This window comes from Lynx canadensis, chromosome A2 (genome assembly GCF_007474595.2).
Source record: "Lynx canadensis isolate LIC74 chromosome A2, mLynCan4.pri.v2, whole genome shotgun sequence".
NCBI lineage: Eukaryota > Metazoa > Chordata > Mammalia > Carnivora > Felidae > Lynx > Lynx canadensis.
Genome location: NC_044304.2, coordinates 118,395,493 through 118,410,863, shown reverse-complemented (window position 1 = coordinate 118,410,863; position 15,371 = coordinate 118,395,493). Strand labels below are relative to the sequence as shown.

Here is a 15,371-nt window from a genome sequence, read left to right as displayed (position 1 = left end):
GGATCCAGCTTTTGAAAAGACTGATTTAGGTTTGTAACATCCGGCCAAACTGAAAAAAAAAAAAAACAATCTGTAAACGTGAAAAATGCTAGATTTGTTTCGAGAGTTCTACATTCCTTGCTGCTCACATTCTGAGAAACTAAACAAAAAAAAATAAATAAAGTTTTTATTCTGAATAATATCCGTGTTCAGAAGGGGTTCTTTGGCCGAAGACGGGGGTCTGCGTGGAATTCAGGCAGAGGCGAACTGGCTTGAGCAGGCCGCGGCAAGCCCTCTAGCTCTGGAGTGGGGCCTGGCCGGGCGGCTCGCCCGGGAGCGCAGCGAATTCTCCGAAGGCTGTAGGAGCTCCCGGAGGCGGGCAGCTTTGCAAACCGCCGAACGCCAGCCCGCTGGGCAGCCTGATTCCCAGCTGCCACGGAGGGGCCAGCCGCAGGCGCAGAAGCTGCGTGAGTGCAGAGTGCGGGAGAAACAAAAGGCCGCGGGCCGAAGCGCGGCGGGGACGCACAGGTGCCCGAGAGGCCCTGCTGGGGAGTAAGGCAGGGCGTTCTTCTCCAAGATCTTCCTCTAGGTCGAAGAGGACCAGTCAATGCCTTAACCCTGGGAATCGCCAGCCGCGCGGAGGATGGCGAGCATTTTCTCGAGCAACCGGACTCTCAGTAGATGCTTTTCGGTCCTATATCGCACTAGGAGGAAAGAATCACTCCTAAAATCGCCACGGGGAGCTAGGAGGCTCGAACCGGACAGCCTCACCCAGGTCTCCGGCAGAAGAAAAGAAAGGCTGAACTCCCAGGAGCCTCCCCGAGCCCTTCCCTGGACTGTTTGAGTCCCAGCTTTGGCTTCATCCTGGAATTTGGGATCTGGCATTCTCTGGATTTATTTCCTCTCCTTCATCCCTCCTCGTTCTCCTTCTGTGGCCCCAGGGGGAGGAGGGGAGATAAGGGAGATTGGCATCTTTCTAATAAAAATGCAATTTTATAAGTATTTCTTTCTCATGATGCTACAGGAGCTAAATGTTACATTTCTACTCCTGGATTTACTACTACTTTGCTGGCAGAGGCAAAAGCAGGCACAGGAAAGGGAAATATTTTCATCTTCAGATTAAAGAACTGCTTGGAGAAGGAACCAAATTCAGAAAGTGTAAGCCTCAGAACTGTATCCCCATCAACATCCCCTTTCTAAATTGGAAGCAAGGAACCACCTGCGTCTGGGGAGCAGAAGCATCTGATGTGAGAAATAAATCCTCCTTCTCCCTGGATTGTATCTTTCAGAGACGGAGGTGAAAAATGTCGCCATTTTGTTTGCAATCCAAAATATCCATCATCATGGCCACTATCTTTCCCCTGAGAAGCTCCCTCAGCTGATCTTTAGAAACGGGCACTGGAGCCATTTTTGGGTATCTCCTGGGTCCACAGGAGCTGCTTTTAGGGGACCTTTTCACATTTTAAGAAAAAGAAAAAGGCTCTGAAGGTATAAAGCCAGGTAGCTGTAGAGATCTGAGTTTTTCTCTCACAGCCAGAGATGCTTCTCCCCTATCTGTTCAGGGGCTCCTGATACACATATTTTTTTTTTCATTTTTGAAAGAGTTTGGGTTACAGAAGGAGTAGATCTACTCCCCACCCCACCCCAACCTCCCTGCCGAAATATGGCGCACCTCAGAAATGCAGAGTCTGGAAAACCAGTCTTTGTGAGGACTGGAGCGTCTGCTCTTTTAGTTGTTCAGATCTGAACTGAGCAGGCTAAGCAACACGGAAGTCTTATGAGTAATAATTTTAGAGAAGTGTATAAAATTACCTAGTAAAATAAGGAACAGTGGAGAAAGAGAGAGAGACAGAGAGAGAGAGAGAGAGAGCCAGGGAGCTCTATCCATTCAGAGAGGGAAATCTTTCAGGGATATCACTATTTGAACCCGTTTCCAAAATCTGCTATTTAGCTGAGAGGCAACTGGTTTGGAGGCATCCTTCCTCCCTCAGGACACAGATTTTTAAATGAAATTCCAACATGATTTCCCATATCTTGGCAATCAAAACATTCGTTTTGGGTTTCAAAGAAAAAATATTGATCTCACCTCCAGCTTCCAAGATATTAAAAATAAGTCCTTATTAAAAGATTCCTGGGTTAAAGCAATAGATTTGGGGAAGATTTCAGTGTTGAATGGTCAAAGAAAAGGGTTTGCTTCCAGATGGTGTTTGAATTAAGGCCGCTGAGGCGAGCAGAAAGCTCTCACCCACGCAGCCCCTGACAAAGCCTCAGCGATATGGGGGCAGCGCTGCTCTCTCTCCGTAGCTCCCCCTCCCCTTAACCCCTCAATATTATTTCTGGTAAAAGCAAATGGCAAAAGCCGCTATCCCAGAATCTGCAAAGCACCTTTCCTAAAAGCAGCCTTATAACTCTGCTGCCAGAAAGATATATTTTAAAAGACTAGTTTTCCTTGTTTACTTGCGTTTCCTGCTCTCCTCTTTGCTCGGCCACATTTGATCTTGGAAAGAGCTCGAAGCTGAAATGTGTTCTTAAGGGCCAGAAGCTGTCAAGGCTTTTGGTGAGCAAGATTGATCGCGCCCAGACTTCCTTCAGAGCTTTGTTTGGAATAAAAGCAAGAAAACTGAAAAACCTCACATTTTCCAAAATAGCATCTCTATCTGTAAGGCAATGCTGTGGGCCAGTCAATGACGGAGGCCACTTTATATGTAATTTCCAACCCAAGCCCCCTTTGATGCCGGCCTTAGAGAAGGAGTCCTAGCCTTGTGCTGCGGTCGGCCTTTCTTGTTTTCTACGTAGATTTTTCTCCCCCACCAACCTCTCTCTCCCTGGCCATCAGAATGATTTATTTTCCTGCCACGGATGCCTGCCGGCCTGGGGGAGTCTGATCACTTGGTCCATTTCAAAGGAAGCAAAAGCGAATCATCATCCTCAGGGTTTGAGGGAAAAGAGATACCTTCAGATTTCTCTCTCAGCCTCCTCCCCTCTTTCTGGCTTGGTGGATTTTTAAAAAGTTATTGTTTGGTACCTAAAGGTGTTATCTTTTGAACCCTCCAGCACGGTCCACGATGCCCTCAGTCTCAAGTCTCCGAATTGGAAAAAAGAGAGAGTGAGCAGAGAAAAGAGAACGTTTATAATTCCTCCTGAGGTTGCCCTCTCTCACCTGCGATGCTGTTTCCCACAACAGAACCTGAGTGCAAACATCCCTGGTGGCCAAGGAGCGGAAAGGTGCGGGAGACAATTTGGGCTGCCAGGGAACACGAATTGCATCTGAACCAACAAGCCCCCAATCAGAGCGACAAGGACCAGGAGAAGAAGGAGAGGGAAAGAGAAAGAAAGAGAAAGAGAGAGAGGAATAAGCGTCTTCTCCTTCCCTGCTGCTAACTTCCAACAGACTTCCTGGAAATCAGAAATACTCACCGCACCCGAGCCCTACGGGTATGAAACCCAGAATGCCAGGAGCCGCAGGAGCCTGCTCCGGGTGGCATTGCTTTGGTTGGTCGCCGCCCTGGCTACAGAGATTTGGACACATGAACCTGGGGTTGTTGTCTTGCTTGGCACATGCATCTATCTTTCTCGAGCCACTCCTGAAAAGTTGATGGCACCGGAAGGTTGGGAAGCTTCGAGAGCCGCCTCCCCGTCTTCCGCTTCCCTCTGGAGCCAGATGCATAGCTGCCTTGGAAAAGCCGGCTAACAATGGGCCGGGGTCCGGGTCCGGCGAGGGGGGGGGGCGCAGACTCCGAGCTGGGCTTTGGGAGGGGGGCGAGGGCATGCGGGAGGGGTTTGGGGAAAGAGAGGTGGACAGAGGAGAGCGGGAAGGGGACAGGGGGGAAGAGGAAAAGAGGGAAGGAAAGAGAGGAAGGAAAACAGGAATCACTTCTGAGATCCAGTAACTGGTTTTAGAAAAGGCAGAGGAAAATGGAAATAAAAGAGGGGAGACCCCAAAATGAATCCTCTCTTTTCTGTGTCTTCTCTCTCTGTCTGTCTGTCTCTGTCTGTCTCTCTCCCTCCCTCCCTCCTTCCCTCTCTCTTTCTTCTCCCAGTCTCATCTCCCCTCTCCCTCTGCTCCTTCCTCCTGCCTTAGCAGAACTTATGTGGCTGGGATGCGGGGCTCTCGGGTGTCAAAACTTTGAAGATTAATGGATTACTTTGTTAATGACTGCAGGCGTCAGACTGAGGTGCTTAGATGATTTGTGAGGTGCGAGGCGTCTTCCCGACAGTCCCAAACAATGCGCGGAGTGTGCGGGGGAGTTAGAGGGCAGCCGCCGGCGGGCCCGGCAGCAGGGCTCACACTCGCACACACTCACACACTCACACACACTCCCAAGCGCACACACAGGTTCTGTGCTGATCAGGAGGCAGGCAGGCACCCTCGCCCCCACGCACTCCCGGGCATCCCCACCCACACCCACATATATGTATTTTTGCCCTGAAAAAAGTGTAAATAAAGCCTCGCTGGCCCCCAATGAGGCGTTCCTTCCCGACTTTTTTGGATCAATCAAACAGACAGTGGCTTCTTTTGATTAAAGCCCAAATTGTCATTGGGCAGAAGCAATCATGTGACAGCCAATTCGGTCCAATTTCAACCTTGTCTCCATGAATTCAATAGTTTAATAGTAGCGCGGTCCCCATACGGCTGTAATCAGTGAATTAGAAAAAAAACACCCCAGCAGCGATCTTCTATGATAGATTTTTTTTTCCTCTGCTCTCGCCTTTTTCCCGGGCCTTGCCCCCCCAAAGCCCCTCCAGAAGAGGGAACTTTTTCTCCGAGGGGGCTCCAAGGAGAAGGCCATGAATTACGAATTTGAGCGAGAGATTGGTTTTATCAATAGCCAGCCGTCGCTCGCTGAGTGCCTGACATCTTTTCCCCCTGTCGCTGATACATTTCAAAGTTCATCAATCAAGACCTCGACGCTTTCACACTCGACACTGATTCCTCCTCCTTTTGAGCAGACCATTCCCAGCCTGAACCCGGGCAGTCACCCTCGCCACGGCGCTGGCGGCCGCCCCAAGCCGAGCCCCGCGGGCAGCCGCGGCAGCCCAGTGCCCGCCGGCGCCCTGCAGCCGCCCGAATACCCCTGGATGAAGGAGAAGAAGGCGGCCAAGAAAACCGCGCTGCCGCCCGCCTCGGCCGCCGCCGCCGCCGCCGCCGCCACCGGCCCTGCCTGCCTCAGCCACAAAGGTCAGTCCAAAGACTTGGCCCCAGGTCCCGGGACCCTCTGCTCCTTCGGGGCTGCCCGGGGAGCGGTTATGGGGGAGGGGAGCGTGGGCTGGGAGAGAAGGGGGAGAGAGGGAGAGATGCTTGGCTGCCTTCCCTTCCCCTGTGGGCTCAGGAGTGGGTGTGATGGAGAGAAAAGGGATCCTGCGCTGCACAATGAGACATATATATATTTTTAAGAAGGGGGGGGGGGAAACTTTCCCTAACTTGTGTAATGTGGGATGATTTATTTGAGTTGGAACTGACCTCCTCTTGTCTAGTTGTCCTAGAGTTTGGCTTTTTGACAGTAATGAAGAGTGATAGATCGCTCTTGCTCAGCTAAGCAGCTGATGCATTAATTATAAATTGTGGTGTGGCTAATATAAAGTTTGCTCCCGGATGGAGAGGTTGGGGGGAGCCACAGGCAGGAATCTGGTGGAGGTGGAAAGAGATGGGGTCTCCCCGGGCTGGGCTCCCAGGAAAGGCAGCACAATAGCTCCACTGCATCCAGGGGCGGCCATTTTGTTGCAGTTGATCTTTTCTGCTATATTTATTCTCCAGTGGAATAACCCCGCTCGGACCCCTCCACCTCCAACTGTGCGCGTGTCTCTTGTTGGTTTCCCTTTCCGCAGAATCCCTGGAAATCGCCGATGGCAGCGGCGGGGGCTCCCGACGCCTGAGAACTGCTTACACCAACACGCAGCTTTTAGAGCTGGAGAAAGAATTTCATTTCAACAAGTACCTTTGCAGACCCCGAAGGGTGGAAATCGCAGCGCTGCTGGATCTGACTGAGAGACAAGTGAAAGTGTGGTTTCAGAACCGGAGGATGAAGCACAAGAGGCAGACCCAGTGCAAGGAGAACCACAACAGCGAGGGGAAATTTAAAAGCCTCGAGGACTCTGAGAAAGTGGAGGAGGACGAGGAAGAGAAGTCGCTCTTTGAGCAAGCCCTGAGCGTCTCCGGGGCCCTTCTGGAGAGGGAAGGTTACACTTTTCAGCAAAATGCCCTCTCTCAGCAGCAGGCTCCCAATGGACACAATGGCGACTCCCAAAGTTTCCCAGTTTCGCCTTTAACCAGCAATGAGAAAAATCTGAAACATTTTCAGCACCAGTCACCCACTGTTTCTAACTGCTTGTCAACAATGGGCCAGAACTGTGGCTCAGGCCTAAACAATGACAGTCCCGAGGCCCTCGAGGTCCCCTCTTTGCAGGACTTTAACGTTTTTTCCACAGATTCCTGCCTGCAGCTTTCAGATGCAGTCTCGCCCAGTTTGCCAGGTTCCCTCGACAGTCCCGTAGATATTTCAGCTGACAGCTTTGACTTTTTTACAGACACACTCACCACAATCGACTTGCAGCATCTGAATTACTAAAAACATTAAAGCAAAACAAAGCATCACAAAACAAAAACCCCTTTGACCAGGTGCTTTTGCCTTCTTTTATTCTGAGAGTTGATTTTTATTTTCTTTTCTTCCTGACCTACCCTCTCTCTCCTCTATATGTGGAAGATTTTCTGTTTATTCTCCTGGTCCAGTTTCAGAGCCATCTTTTACAGGTTATTTTGGAGTTTTAGTTGTTCTAAATCTAATCCAACACCCCTCTATGTGATTTCCTGAAAGCAATATATGAGGCCTGCAAGAAAGTGATCATATAATTGTATCTTCACTTTCTTTTTATTTTTGTATTACATTAGGATGCATTGTCATGAGTATTTTTGGTAGAATAAATTCTCCTTTGCTATAAGTAGCTTTCTTATTTTTTCTCCCCCCTCTTTCTCAAGGCTCATAACGGTTTCTTTTTCTTCTTTTAGTCTAACTTGGTAAATAAAATTCTGGTCACAATTCATCTTCTTTTTCAATTTTAATATATTTATTAAGGGGGCATGTTCAAAGTCTTCAGTAGTCAATAACAAAAAAGAAAGCCAGAACATAGGACTTCTGAGAAATGTTTTTTTTTTTTTCCTCTCTTTTTAAAGGGAATGGATTTGGTTTTTCAGTGTAGAGGTTCAAGCCATAGATTTAAATTGGTAATAGAAACAGGATTGGGCAGCCTCACAGTTGGGCCAAGCCCAAGCTTTTGAAAGTGGAGAAATAAAAGTGCCTACAGAAACCGCCCAACTCCAGGAAGAAGGAACATGGAGTTTCTTTAACAAGCTACCAGTCTCCAGGTCAATAACTAAGTTATCAACAATTCATTTATTTATACACATTTGTTTCAAACATCTACATTCCAACCCCCTCCCCCACAATCCCCCGGAAACATTTTCAGTGTGGTTGATTAGTCTCCCAGATGTTGATGGGTCCAGGCAAACAGACCTAAAAGGTAGAGAAAACAAAAATAAAACAAAACATGGTTACTAGCTGGAAAATGCACTTCAGAAAGCGTTCTTTCCAATCCTCTGGTCCAGTCATTCTAGGATTCTTTTTTTCAGGGTCAGAAAAATCAATATTTCATTCTTAAATCTGTTTACATGGCAAATAATGGATCATTAAAGCTTTGAAGCCAGGTTACCAAGTTGAGATTTAAAATGGAGAGTTTCTGCGCCCTAGGTTATAAATTAACCCAGTTTCTAGAGAGAGAAAGAGAAAAAGCACTTTAAATGAAATATCAATAAAATGTAATCTAGGGCACGTTCCTGGGCTGTCTTGCTCCCCCCCCCCCTCTTATATCTCCCCATGCTGATTTTTTCCTTACTGAGCTCTGTTGTGATGGCTACTTACCGTGAGAAAACGCAGTGTGTAAGCAACATGTGTGGGGGGCGGGTTGATTCAGGAACCCGGCTCTTAATAGTTAAGGCTTGGAAGTTACAATGAAATCGCGCTCTTTCTCCATGGGTTTGCACCCTATCTTCCTTCACCCTTTTGCCCCCTACATCCTGGCAGCGGCGGAGGCGTGTGAGGACCCCGGCGGGTCTCCAGCCCCAGGCGCGGAGCTGAGCAGGGCAGCCCGGCCGCAGCCGGGGCTGAGCCGCTGCTGTTTGCGATTCGTCCTACGCTCATAAATCAAACGCTTTCTATGAATGAGAATGTCATCAAAGAGATCAATTGCAGGAACACATGCACAAATAAAAATCCTCTTACGTATTTGCCGGGGATCCCCGTCCGAAAGCATTAAGTTAGAAGGCGTTTAGTCATAATTCATTTTTATTGCTCTTTTAAAACAACAGCTTGGCTGAGCCGCGGATGCCATGAGCAGCTCGGGGCCTCGGCGGCGTTTGTCTCCTCCTCGCTCCTTCCCTTTCTAGTAGAAGAGCCCTGAAAGAGGTGCTTTGAGCCCAGCAAGCCGCTTGCAGGCCATCATTTAAATAGTGACCAAGGTCTCCTTTCACCCACTCTCCCAGAGCATTTAAAGAGACTTTAGCTCCAGTCGTGGGGCGCTGGCCTACAAGCCTGGAGAACCAAGAGTCTCCTACAAGGCGGGACGAGCCCCAGGATTTCGTGGGGGGTGGGGGAAGAACCGAGCTACGGAAGCCTTGCGGGCTCGAGGCCAGAGGAGACCGCCTTTGTAAGTAACACCGGGAGAGCAGCGCTCTGGGCGGCCAGCCGGGGCGGAGCAGGCTCTGCTGCGGGAGTCCGGCCTTCCGGGAGCCGGGAGCAGCGCGCGGAGGCAGGTCTGTCGCCTGCCGGAGAGATTGCGGGCCTCTGTGCAAGTGCATGAAAGCGGTCCCAAGAAAAACACCCCCACCCATGCTGGCTCTGAAAGAGGCCCGGAGGGAGGAAGAGAAGTGGAAGGAGAGCAGCACAGAGGCCGAGAACTAGCAGAGGCAGGAGAACGGTTGCGGTCCCAGGCGGCTTTGTGGCGCTAAGCCCTGCAGCCGAGGGGGTTGCGCAAACCCGGGCCGAAGAAGCCAACAAAGGGACAGGAATGAGGCAAGGAGAAAGAACGTACTTTGGTTCGGAAAGCAGATCGTCCGCAGTGCCAGCACCGACACTCTCACGTCCTACCGCCTCCCCGACAGGAGCCGCGTCCCTCCCCATCTCAGGAGGCCTGGCACTCCCAAGGAAGCCGCCTCCAGGAGGGCCTCCTTTCCTTTTCCCTTCTCGAAAATGAGTGTCCCCAGGTGCTGAAATTGGGGTAGGAGTGACCTTTCCTGGCTGGGCTCGCTCTTAACCGTGGTTGGGGATGGGTCAAAGGTCACAGAAAAATACTATTTCAAAAGTAAATGTTTAGGGAAAAATTGTCTTTGCTACTGGGGGAATCCATAGTCAAATGTCTGCAAGAGTTCCCCCTCTTGTGGGGGCAGGTTTGGTGGGGGAACTTCTGTATGTGAAGAACAGAATGCAGAAACCTGAAAGGTTGGCTAACACATTTATGATGTGCCTGCTTCAAAGAAAACTTCCTTCTTCTAACTGGGGAGGGAAAACTAGAGGGGAGTGGGAACCCCGTCCTCAGATAAATTTTATCTGTCCCATTCCGATGTGATAAGCAGGGTCAGAGAAAAATCTATACTGCATTGGCTGCAAAGCTTCTTGGATGATCTCTGGATTTCTTTTACCTAAGAATGCATCAATTCTCGGTCTCAGTTTGGCATTTTCTCTCTACAAGCCAAGGGTTGACACGAAACCTAATAGTAAACAGCAATTAACGACCCCGTCAGCATCAGGGTAGGATGAGGGTGATGGAGAACAGGACCCCTGGCCTGGGATGACGCTCAGATTTGCACGTGTCTCTCTAGAGAAAGACTTGAACGTTCACACAAGGAACTACATAGATACAAAGGGGAGGAGGTGTTGTTGGGGGAAGAAGAAAATGTCCCGTCCACCATCAGCCATCTGTCCACCGCCCCTCCCACCTGCCAGCCCCTAACCCCCCACTTCAGACATGCAGTAGAATGGGGGGGGGGCGGTTAGTGGATAAAGGAAGCCCTACCACTCCTAACATCCCCCCTCCAGAAAACAAGCACCACTGTTGGGGCGTGGTGGGGGGAGTTCAGCGTATTTAGTTGGAGCTGTGGTCTCGCCCTTTGAGGCCCCCGCTGAAGCGCGCAGACTCCTGGGTCCCGGGGAGCCGGCAGATGGCCTGCAGCGCACCGCCCGGCCCCCACGCTGGCCACGTCCGCTAGCGTCATCTTTCTCCCCCGCCTCCTACCCTTCAAAATCCAGCGGCCGAGCTGCTCCGGATCCCATAGGGCTCCCGGAGCAAAGCTGAGTGGGGAGGAGAAAGGGGCGGAGAGCGAGGAAAGAGGGAGGGCGAAGAGCCGGCCACCCTCGGCCTTTTCCGGCAACCTTAACTACTACCAATCACCCGCTCCCGGGCGTCGAATTACAAAAGCTCCTCATTGCCTCGTTAATAATCAGTTGCGGTGGGGGAATAGGGTTCAGAGACCCTCCTTGGGGAAGGGAAGGCTTTTTTGGTTTTTGTGTTTTTTTGTTTTTTTCTTGCTCACGTCCCCTCCACGCCCAGCCGGGTTCCTCCCAGCCAACCCTCTGCGCACTTCCCTCTCCTTTCGAAGCTCGGGGAGCTGGTGGCCTAGCCTCGTCCTACGCCACGGTCCTCTGCGCTCCTCACTGCCCCGGCACCACAGCAGGGACTGTGTAGTGAAAGCGCCCGCGGAGCTACCCTTTCTGCTCCGCGCTCTGCGGGCTCGGCCCCTGAGCTAGTGGGAGGCCAGCGAGCTCCGGCCCACTGATTCCCGACCCAAGAGAGACGGAGCCCCCTTCCCTTCTCACCTCTTGCCAGTTCATCTTTCTGTGCACGGTGGGGAGGGGGCGGAGACGGGGATGCCTCCCAGCCCCCACCTCCCGGAGGGGGGGAGAGCGGAGTCGGCGCGCGCAGAAGGTGGCTTCTGTTCCCCTTCGGCCCAGCGCTCCGAATCTGCCCTTGCAGCCGCCGCAGCAGCTGCCGCCGCCTGGGCCGCCTGGGGGGGCGACTGCGCGTCACCTAGACTGGAGGAGCGCCGGGGATTTAAATGCCACTGAAACGGTGATCCATCACCGCGGGAGCCAGCAAACTTTCGCAGGAGGCTCAGCCATTGGCTGACATAGTCACGTGCCCCTCCCCCTGCGCCCTCCGCCCTGGCGCCCCCCCTCTTGCGCACTGTACATTCATATCATTTTTCTTCTCTGGCCCCATGGAGGAAGTGAGAAAGTTGGCACGGTCACCCAGGGCTTCGCAGGACCCGGTCCCTCAGTGACAGATGGACAATGCAAGAATGAGCTCCTTCCTGGAATACCCCATCCTCAGCGGTGGCGACTCGGGGACCTGCTCAGCGCGAGCCTACCCTTCCGACCATGGAATTACAACTTTCCAGTCGTGCGCGGTCAGTGCTAACAGCTGTGGCGGCGACGACCGCTTCCTAGTGGGCAGGGGGGTGCAGATCAGCCCGCCCCACCACCACCACCACCACCACCACCATCACCCCCAACCGGCCACCTACCAGACTCCCGGGAACCTGGGGGTGTCCTACTCCCATTCGAGTTGTGGTCCAAGCTATGGCGCGCAGAACTTCGGCGCGCCTTACAGCCCCTACGCGTTAAATCAGGAAGCAGAAGTAAGTGGTGGGTACCCCTCGTGCGCTCCCGCTGTTTACTCTGGAAATCTCTCATCTCCCATGGTCCAGCATCACCACCACCACCAGGGTTATGCCGGGGGCGCGGTGGGCTCGCCTCAGTACATTCACCACTCATATGGACAAGAGCACCAGAGCCTGGCCCTGGCCACGTATAATAACTCCTTGTCCCCTCTCCACGCCAGCCACCAAGAAGCCTGTCGCTCCCCTACATCAGAGACATCTTCTCCAGCGCAGACCTTTGACTGGATGAAAGTCAAAAGAAACCCTCCCAAAACAGGTCAGTCTTGCCATTCCTTGGATGCTCCTTGATGGTTCTGGAAGGAGCTAGTATGTTTAGTTGCCAAGGAAAATTAATACTTTTTTTTTAAAAAAAAGTTCTTGCTTCCCACTGGTGTCCGGTGTGGACAGATTGCCCAGGTGTGTTGGGGCAAAGGCACATCTGGGGCTGTCGTGTTTCCAAAGGGGCTGAGTTTTAGAGGTTCTGGAATAGGAAGTGGGTAGGGATGTGTGGGGGTGGGGGTGGTTCTGTTAATATCTCCAGGCTCCATTCATCACTGGTCTGACCTTGCTAATGGTTGACTTCAGATTAACACTTTACACCTCATCAGTCACCATTCCCAGCTGAGTTTCTGTTGAGAAATTCTTGATCTCCCCTTTATCTGAAGCTTGTAGGGGATCTCATATCGATTGTAAAAAGTCTTACCTTGTTCTCTCATCGCTCCCCACCATGCCCCCAGGGAAAGTTGGAGAGTATGGCTACGTGGGTCAACCCAATGCAGTGCGCACCAACTTCACCACGAAGCAGCTCACTGAGCTGGAAAAGGAGTTCCACTTCAATAAGTACCTGACGCGTGCCCGCAGGGTGGAGATTGCCGCGTCCCTACAGCTCAATGAGACCCAGGTGAAGATCTGGTTCCAGAACCGCCGGATGAAGCAGAAGAAACGAGAGAAGGAGGGTCTCTTGCCCATCTCTCCTGCCACCCCGCCAGGAAGTGAGGAGAAGGCCGAAGAATCTTCAGAGAAGTCCAGCTCCTCGCCCTGCATTCCTTCCCCGGGGTCCTCTACCTCAGACACTCTGACTACCTCTCACTGAGGCCGACCAAGCCCCAGACTCCGCAGCCCAGGCTATTCCGCAGGCTGGGGACTCCTTACGCAAAGCACATTCTTAGCTTATCTTCCTTTCCATTTACAGTCTCTCTCTTCCTTTCTGATCCTATCTGGGGAGCTCCTGGCCAGGACAATGTGTTTCCAGAGAGTCCTGGAGTAGAGGCTTGATTGGGGTGTGTGTGTGTGTGTGTGTGTGTGTGTGTGTGTGTGTGCGTGTGTGTGTGTGTGTGTGTGTGCTAACTCCTTGATGCAGATTGGGTGCCATAATCAATTTTCTGATGGTCCCCAACACTCCTCCCTACTTTGGAGATTTCCACAGTCTGTTCCTTTCAGATGTCCTTTGGAATATAGTCTCCTTTGCCAGCAGAAACATGTTAGAGGGAGGCCTATCTTTTACCTATCTGTATATTTACAGTTCTCCCCTACTTTGCCCTTAAAGTAGGATAGAGAGAGAGGAGAGTCCAGGAGCTCATGAGGAAGAGAGGCACTATGAGCTTGTTTACACAATTAATTCATCCCTTAATTTAATTCAGTTTCATGTGTGTGAGTTTGCTGGTTGTAAATACTTTGTCCTGAGAGATTTATCTTTATACAGATTTTCTAGAAATGTTTAGATTAAGTGACTAAAACAGGGTAGGCAACTCTCAAAGCTGGTACAATTTTATATGTTATGGGTTAAAGAATAAAATCGCTCACTTAAACTCAATCAGATGCCTCAGAGGGTAGCCTGCATGTGTTCTTTCAAGTGAGTTAAGAAGGCCTGCGGAATACGAGGTTCAAAAACCTTGCTTCCTGTGCTGGGTCTCCCCCTATCACCACCCATTTAGTGTTTCTCTGGGCACACTCTTTTTTAAATTTGTGCTGGATTATTCAGAACCTAAAGGTATTATTCGAACCAGCTTCTTCCTTCCACAGTTATCTTAGCTGGATATGATGTATTTTCAGCTCAATTGTTAATGTGATGGATGGCACAATGAATGTATATTTTGTGTGATTCGTGAATAGTCTTTTGCATGTCGCACAATGTTTTGATGTCCCTGAAGTACCACACTGAGTTATATCAGTTATTCCTTGTGAGCCTATGATATTCCCCATTTCCTGTACAATCATGAACAGCTCTGAGATCCTGGAGTGATGTGATCTAGAGCAGAGTTTACGGGTCTTAAGATGTCTGTAATAAATATATTCAAGTTTCACATATGCTTACGCGGCCCTGAATTTGGCTTGGCTACAATTTACTGGTTCCAACAGCGTTGGCTCATTTCATGTGGGGAAGGGGAGAAGGGTGCTGTGCATTTTCAGAGGTGGGCCTTTTCTTGGAAAAAAAAAAAAAAAAGCAAATGCTTTTCATTATGTAGCTGAAAGTTCCCCTATGAGTGTCATTGCACCTAGCTAATACCTACTTACTAGGTTGATTTTCTTTAAAATAACAACAGTTCCTTTATTATAATCCAAGTTCATACTGGAAAAAATGAATGGTGAAGAAATTTATGAAGCAGATCTATTTTTGAAACAAACACGGATACTTCCTGGGTCAAGTGCTAACCTTTTCACCTCCAACTGAATGTTGACGTATATATAAACAGTACCCCCTTCCAAAGCCCAAACTCTTCAGTCAGTCTTTCCTCACATCAGTGAACCAAGAGCTAAGAGATTCACATTTAATTAGCTCCAGTATAAAGCTGTTTGAGGGTGAGGCCTCCATCTCACCCCTCTTTCTTCTTTTTTTTTTTTTTTTTGGCTTGTTAGACAGTGTTCCAATATATTTCGCCCCTTAAATTGAGTGTGGTCTGTTTTCAGAAAACCCTTGCGTCTCTCCTCCCATCCCTCCTGTCAATATCCATCCCTTCCTGCCACTCTCTACATGTCCTCCTGCCCACTCCCTCTGGGTTACACATCTCATCCCCATTAGATTCAGCTTCGATTTCATAGCCATCGTGGCTGTAATGGGTCTGTTCTAATTCTAAATCCATAACCTAGTTCTAATCCCATAACTCAGAAAAAAAAAGTTGTTATTTTCTTCTCTGGGCTCAGCAGTTTCTTTCAGTTGAACTTGCGGAAGCCTCTATGAAGTCTTCCGATATTCAAGTTGCTTCCAAACTGAGGCAGGTGTCTGCTCTCAAATAGAGGAAGCCAGCAAATCAAAGGCTCTCCTCCTAGACCTCTTACCACTTTTCCTTCACTTTCACACATTTTCAGAAGCTTTCATTTAGCCCCGAGAGTAGAGCAGAAATTTTACAGCATCACAAATACAGGCATCTGACTTCCTTCCTCTCCAAAGGGTGTTTTACAGAGGATGGGCTGAGGGTGGGAGGAGAAATCCTACAAAACTTGGAATTTGCAGGCCTCCTAGAGCACCCATGAGATTTCCTGTACTTCCCCGTCAAAGGGGCAAGCCTGGACTTTGCAGGCGCGGTTGCTGCGGCCATATCAAGGGCACCCGCTGCCCTCCCCTCTTGGCTCCTGGGCTCTGGGCTTGCCTCTAAAAGACTCAAGTGGATGGAGGAGAACTTCAAAGTCGGCCAACTCTTTCTTTCAGTTCCCACCCTGGCCTTATACAGTATCTTTTGTTTATTAGTGT

The 15,371-nt window shown here is 50.3% G+C and overlaps 2 protein-coding genes and 1 long non-coding RNA gene across 4 annotated transcripts; 2 read left to right on the top strand and 1 right to left on the bottom strand.

The window, feature by feature from the left end:
• Positions 1-4,298: 4,298 nt before the first annotated feature.
• Positions 4,299-7,149, top strand: HOXA2 (homeobox A2). The gene is made up of 2 exons (XM_030308136.1): positions 4,299-5,158; positions 5,806-7,149. Exons 1-2 carry the CDS (start codon positions 4,768-4,770, stop codon positions 6,543-6,545), a joined length of 1,131 nt encoding a protein of 376 aa, XP_030163996.1. The 5' UTR covers positions 4,299-4,767; the 3' UTR covers positions 6,546-7,149.
• A 199-nt stretch (positions 7,150-7,348) lies between these two features.
• Positions 7,349-11,131, bottom strand: LOC115509011. Its single transcript, XR_003967195.1, has 2 exons — positions 10,842-11,131; positions 7,349-7,487 (listed from the first exon to the last, which is right to left on the bottom strand). It is a non-coding gene; the product is annotated as an uncharacterized LOC115509011 (long non-coding RNA).
• A 177-nt stretch (positions 11,132-11,308) lies between these two features.
• Positions 11,309-13,481, top strand: HOXA1 (homeobox A1). Of its 2 annotated transcripts, none has more exons than XM_030295120.1 (2): positions 11,309-11,960; positions 12,421-13,481. In XM_030295120.1, the coding sequence occupies exons 1-2, from the start codon at positions 11,309-11,311 to the stop codon at positions 12,774-12,776; spliced, it is 1,008 nt and encodes a 335-aa protein (XP_030150980.1). In that variant the 3' UTR covers positions 12,777-13,481. The 2 variants fall into 2 exon arrangements, with proteins under 2 accessions (XP_030150980.1, XP_030150988.1); XM_030295128.1 differs by lacking the exon at positions 12,421-13,481 and having other exon boundaries at positions 11,309-11,662; positions 11,866-11,940.
• The last annotated feature ends 1,890 nt before the right edge of the window (positions 13,482-15,371 follow it).

Coding starts and splice junctions, on each gene's coding strand:
- HOXA2 (XM_030308136.1), top strand. CDS start 4,768: ATGAATTACGAATTTGAGCGAGAGATTGGTTTTATCAATAGCCAGCCG. Junction 5,159..5,805: donor TGCCTGCCTCAGCCACAAAG/GTCAGTCCAAAG, acceptor CCCTTTCCGCAG/AATCCCTGGAAATCGCCGAT.
- HOXA1 (XM_030295120.1), top strand. CDS start 11,309: ATGGACAATGCAAGAATGAGCTCCTTCCTGGAATACCCCATCCTCAGC. Junction 11,961..12,420: donor AAGAAACCCTCCCAAAACAG/GTCAGTCTTGCC, acceptor CCATGCCCCCAG/GGAAAGTTGGAGAGTATGGC.